The 6,594-nt window shown below is 36.3% G+C and overlaps 1 protein-coding gene across 2 annotated transcripts in view; it reads right to left on the bottom strand.

Moving 5' to 3' along the window:
* The window catches only part of PACSIN2 (protein kinase C and casein kinase substrate in neurons 2), a 29,242-nt gene extending 24,139 nt beyond the window's left edge, over positions 1-5,103 (bottom strand). For both annotated transcript variants that reach the window (XM_009704121.1, XM_009704120.1), the window contains exon 1: positions 4,988-5,103. In XM_009704121.1, coding sequence (XP_009702423.1) covers positions 4,988-5,047 — 60 coding nt within the window. In that variant the 5' untranslated portion in view covers positions 5,048-5,103. The remainder of the gene's footprint in view (positions 1-4,987) is intronic.
* Positions 5,104-6,594: the final 1,491 nt, after the last annotated feature.

Raw genomic sequence — 6,594 nt, 5'->3', positions numbered from 1 at the left:
TCTTTCCTAAACGTCTTTCAAGAAAAACATTGGCTTTGCAGCACACTCCAAAGGTAAATAAATTTGAGCTATTTTGGAGTGCGAGGGAACAAATTCAAAAGCTCATCCTGCCAGACTGTCTCTTGTGTGCCATGGCCAAATTTAAGTACATTCACTGCTTCAGCTGTGGCAGTAAAACATAGCAAGGTGGCTTTTAACAAACTGCAGGCTGTCGTTAAAAACAAAGGAAAAAAACCTATCATGTCAAATATCTTAAAAACCTCTAAGGAAAGGGTGCAGATGACAAGATCTGTGGTAATGATACGACTTCCAAATTTATTCAGAGGCCTTTATTTCTTGCTACCTGAGGCACGAAGTACTGAGGCTGGCACTCCAAAGACATCATATCTTTTCTAACCAAGTCAGACAAAACATTGATCAAAGCAGTTTAGTTACCCATTTTGAGAAAGATTAAGACTAGAATTCAAAGTTGCAATCTTCAGAAACAAAATAACCGATTCAGAATATATGGAAAAAGGACAAGTTTTAGACTAAAACTCAGTCAAATTTAGTTTGAAGAGATGGCTCTAAACCAGAAGTACTTAAACAAAAGTTTGGTAATTAAGTTTGACTGGCTTGCTGTTAGTTTCTGCATGTCACTTAACACTGAAGAGTTATTCTTAAGTTAAATCTATTAAGACTTACACTTTACTTTCAGTTCATGTTCTACCAACAGCAGAAGCCTAGCAAACCTCCTCCTCTCTCTTAACTCTTGATCTCAAGGATAATTCCTGTCTTATTGTTTTGTCAGGCTTCTCTGTAGAATGTTAAAGTCAAATGGTACATTCCACCACAGCATTACTTGGCCTAGGCAAACTGCTGGATACCTTAATTATTCACTCAGATGTAATCAGGAGTATATACAAAGCAAAATACATTCCAGGGTACTATCAGGCATGCATGTCAAAATGCAATTACCTTCACAGAAATACAGAGAAGTAGAGTGCAGAGGTCACAAGAAACTATTCCTGGATGAAAGCAATCAGTCAACATATCCTGTATCAAGGCAACACTGCAGTGGACAGCACAGCTTTAGGTACTTAACTGCTTTCCCTTATGTTGTGCTTTAGTCCAAGCACTTTGTTCAGTGTCAGGATAAAAAACAACAAACACCTTCCCTGCCACATGATGCTAGATGCAACTATAAAGGCTGTCAACCAAAACACAAGTTCCACATTATTCACATTTCTCGCTATAATAGGGTATTGCCAAGGCTACTGTTGTTCTGAATACTTTAATACCCAGTAATAAGGAGTCATCCTATGATAAGTATCACAGCGCAAAGAAACAGTAGTTTCTTTGCTTAATATATTCTCTCAGCTATTTCCATTGGAAGAAAAGTTTATATACATGTTTTTAAGACAGCTTTATAAACATGCTTATTGTCTGAAACTACACGGACTCTGTGAATTTACCAAGCACATCATGCATGAAGGTCAAAATTCACTACAATGTCAATCCTTCCTGTTAATAGTTCAGCACTACTACAAAATCATTTATCATCTATATAGGAGTACTCTTTTTCATGCTTAGTTTAAAAGTATCTTAGTATATCCATAAAAGCTCCATCTCCACAGAATGCCAGGGATGTCATATCACACAGTTTTCAACTCTCCATGCAGTTATATAAACATTTAGGCATACCTACTACAGCCTTTCAGCTATACATACAGCACTTTGTCATAATCAAATTCAAACTCTCTAACTATTCTTTGTTGTTTTTTGCCTTTTTTTAACTACAACACAAGTGTCAGTGGTGATATTTTAAGCACTAACTATAAAACTTTTACAGCCTCCCCTGTTTCACTCAAATACCACTTAGTTTCACCATACTGAAATTTCAAGCCTTTAGTCACTTTGCTAAAATAATGACAAAGTCTTTATATCTGTAGTAAGAGCACAACCATCCCTATTAATGTTTTTTAGAGAATCAGCATTTGTAGCCACAAAAACCCCAAACTTGCCTGTTTCTTCTAAGAATCAAAGAGCACAAAGCAGAGGAACAGCAAAACAAGTAGTGCTTCCTACATAATTCAATACTCAAAACTCCAAAATTCATCGAAATATTCCCTTTTATATTGCTAAACTATCAAAAGCTTAGTACAAGGAAATACAGGAATTTTTTTTATATATATATTGTCATCAATTGCATGGAAAGTCCAATTTGTTTTCAGAAAAAAACCTGTTAATACTTTGAACATCCTTAAAGTCACTTCAGTAACAAACCCATTGATTTATCATTGGGATTCATTTTTTACTGCAGCCACACCCTTGTTTCACTCCCTGAAGAGTGAGTGTGAAGATGGTCTCTAGAATTTTTCATGACCTGAATCCATTCCATGAGAATATAATTGCATCTTCAATTTTGGAGATTACTTTTAACTGATTTTAGCATATTATTACTTAATATGATCTAAACAATGCCAGTATTCCCCTTTGAACAACTTGCATACCTGTTCTAGTCAGCATTTGTCAACTCTCAAAACATATTACTTTTCCAGCCTGATGTACTCAAAGTTTCAGAAAAAAATAAACTAATTATTCCATCTGAAATTTTTCCTCTTAACCATTTTACCATAACAATCTTTGTGGTTATACATAAAAAGAGCAGAGAAAAGAATTAACCCTACAAGGAAAGAAACCGATTGCAATACTGAACTCTTAACTTTTTATCCAAGGAGAAATAAAGATATACTCATACATTACACATTAGCCTACTGACATTGCTTATGAAACAGAATGCAGTTGTGACCTTTTAGGAGGAATACACAGAGAAGTCCAAAGAAACAGATTAAGAAGTACTGTTTTGTAGGATTACTTTGTGTTAGCAATAAGCTGGAGAGTATTTTGAGAATGTGATAAGATGTGGGAAAGTGCAGAGAGTTATGTAGGGAGGCAAGCTTGTGGGGCAGGGGATAGATAAGCTTGAGAAACAAGGCCATGGGAGCAGGATGAGACAGGGAGCTTGTATGCTAAACAAAGAACTTGTGTTTAATTTACGTGGAAGCTACGCATGGCATAGACACCTATCAGAATCCTTGCTAAGGAGCGTGATAGTTGCGTGGACAGTACATGTAACCAATTAGAGCTTGAGCGAGCGCGTGTACGGAAGTAGAAAGCAGTATATGAGATGTAGCCTTCTGATGAATAAACGACTTCTCTGATCATCATATTGGTGTGCTGAGTTGTCCGTGCCTCGCATGAACAAAGAACCCCACAGTGTTTATAAAATTATATCGAATAAGTCACCAATAGCACAAACACAAACACCACCTTTAACCCACTTATAAAAAGCATCAAATACATTTACACTATGTTTTGTAAAGGTCCTAGCTTAGGCTAATTGCTATTTCTGATCATCTATCATCCTTTAATATTAATTACTTGAGTTCACATTTGTCTAAACATAATTATACTAGTTTACAGAACTCCCATTCTTATTCATTCATCTTTTATGTTTCCGGACACGATTATCTGATGGAAGACAACAGCTTGGTACAGAATAGCCAGCCAGAAGTCATGTTCTCCTGCCAAGTATAGGATGTCCAACACACATCAAAAAAAACCTCATTGGTCTAGGACTCTTTTTACCCCCAACTGCCTCCTTATTTTATTTTGAAACACTTCTACAAGGCAAGCCTGCCTAGAAAGCTGCCTCAGCATAAACCACACAAAATAACTGAGGTTGGAAGAAACCTCTGGAGATCATCTAGTCCAATCCCCTGCTCAAAGCAGGTCTGATAGATCAGATTGCTCAGATCCATGTCCAGTTGAGTGTTGGACACCTCCAAGAGTAGAGGTTCCACATTCTCTCTGCAGTCATACTACAGAGTATCCCTACAACAAAAGGGATTAAGACTTAGAATCCAGTAATTTTAAAACCACCTCTTTATAAATAGGATAGATAGATGTAACATAATAGTAAATATGTCTCCTCAAACAATGATAACTGACTACTAAACAAGAACCTCATTGGCATTAGGTCTTTTCGATAATGTATCAAAAAATAATGGGAGATCTGGATCAAAATGCAACATGCCCTTGCCACCACCAACACCATAGGTTAGTGGTCTAGAAAAGCTTTCATTTAAATGGAATCACAATGTTAGGTCACCAAAACAAAGCTGTCTTACACAGGTCTCTGGTAACACAAATAATCAGACATTTCCCCCCTGCCATTGTTACGTTTGCTATAGTTCAAACTCAAAAGAGCTCCTAGTCACATGGCAGAAGTTTGCCCTACTGCATACAGTTCATCTAGACAGCGTACTTACCTCCAAGTTTGTCAGTATTGACACTGTCAAACCTTTCTTTTTCTTGCAAGAAACTTTTTTGTAAAATGCTTTCTGCTTTATGAAGTTTGCTCTCTTTAAATCTTAATTAAATTATCATAACATCTGAAAGTCTTCAGATTGGGGCAGCACAAATTACCGATATTACAATGTACTTTATATTGTCTTTTTGCATGTATGCCCTTCCATTGAGATAAGCATAAGATAATTTCTCTCAAAAAAGTTTATACTTATATCTAGACACAAACAGGAGACATGCAGCATATTCACACGCTATCTTACATTTGTAATTTACACAGAGTAGCCTTCAACAGTTACTTTAGATTTAACATTGATCATTCAACCCCTTTAGTAATTTTAAAAGCTACCCACCCACCCCCCTCTTTGGCAATAAAAACTGACAAAGGTTCAATTCTGAATTGCATACCCTACCCAAAAGGATGATCCTCAAGTTTATGCTAGCTAAAAACCCTTGACAGAACTAGGCCAAAATCTAAAATGTCATTTCTACCCTGAAGGCTATTTCTGCAGTTCACAATAATGAGATGCGTCTTGTATTACAGCCCTCTCCACAGTTTACAATGTACAAAAATCAGATTTTCTATAATAAGAGTAGAAAACAAAATCAAAATATTGTGATAAAACATTTGGGTTACCTCCCAGAAGCTATCACTAGAAACTTCTACTCCAACAGCATCATCATATGAGCCAGACATTTCTATGTATGAAGAGCTTGTAAGTATTCAGAGCTTAAACACCTTCAGAATCTGTAAAAAGATACAAAATTATTTATGAGCATCATTAATGAAAAACAGTTATCAAAAGAGAAATGAAGTTAGGTAACATCTTGCAATTCTTTGATGTTTAGGGATGCCAAACAAAAACAAGAGGTAACCACACCAGCCATATAAATATGTACATTTCACAGTAGAACACGGTTCTACCACACAAAGTTCTTGGCTCTTATCACAACATTTGTTGTCCAGAAAATGTTCAATCCATCTGCCTATATCAAATTTCACCAAACTCTTGAATTTATCATAAAATTTCCTATTACAACCAAAAGAAAAGATTGAGCAGCATGATGCTTACTCAGTACGTATTCCACTTCAAAGGATTCCATAAAAGACAAATCAACTGACCTTTGCTACTGATAGGATAACCTGCACTGCTTCCTATTCTTTTTCACTGGAAATCTATGTTATATAATGAAATGCACTGGAAACATTTAAGGACAAAACCACTTGCTGATTTAAAGAAAAATAAATAAATCTTCTTTTCAGAAGGAAAATGTTTTATTTCTGTAAGAGTTTTAGATTCAAATCACCTACTTGAAAGCTAAAGGCATTCACAAATGCAAACCAGTTTCCTCATCAACAATGTAAAGCAAAAGCAACGTGAAGAGCATTGCAGTTACGCAAGTCAAACACAGAAGACAAGACCAGCCTCCTTCCTGAAAGTCTTAGTACAGTTTATGATATTCAGATAGCCCCAGTTATCTCACCCAGCCAGCTGTGACTAGATCTCTTACTGGGCTAGTAACTACCTGAGCTACTTGTTATTTTCTTGCCACCACTCTTGTGCATTTTAAAGCAGCTAATAGATTCTAAATGATGGTATCGTGCACATATCTTCTGTTCTACATCACCAAGTAAAAGGTTATACACTCCATAGCAGAAGGCCTCCTTGAAGCTGACAATTACTTTCCCTAGAAGGTGAAACTCCCACACCTAGTTTTACTGCATTTTATTTGTGACATGTTACCATACTATTTTATTGTTTTCTTTTAGCAAAACAAACAGAAAAAAATCAACTCCAAATTCTGATCTTTATTAAAGGTAAGTCATTACCTTAACAGTTCAGGCATTCTCACTTATATAGACACAGCTGCATGAAAGAAAAACATGATCTATCCTCATAGAAGGAGAGGACTGTTTATAAAGCACTGTGTATAAAAAAATTTAGGGTTACCCTAAGCTAACATTTAAGATAAGTATCAAAAACAGTACTGAGGCAAAAATTCAGGAACTTACATCCACAAATGCTGTTGGCAGGGTGGAGACCAAGAGGTAGGAAAGGAAGGAAACAGCTCCCTCCCACAACACACACATGCAAATCCCCGCCTAATCTCTACAGATGCTTCATCAAGTTCTCCTATTTAGATTTCTCCTGTCAAGTTTGCCTACAACTACTGCCAGGGCTACATAGGGGTAAACAGATTTTACCACCCCTTTTGAGATGAATACCTTTATCAGTAGACTAT

Source organism: Cariama cristata, unplaced genomic scaffold (assembly GCF_000690535.1).
Source record: "Cariama cristata isolate BGI_N322 unplaced genomic scaffold, ASM69053v1 scaffold41177, whole genome shotgun sequence".
Lineage (NCBI taxonomy): Eukaryota > Metazoa > Chordata > Aves > Cariamiformes > Cariamidae > Cariama > Cariama cristata.
Note: the sequence above shows the minus strand (reverse complement) of the source record. Positions and strands in the feature narration are given on the sequence as shown.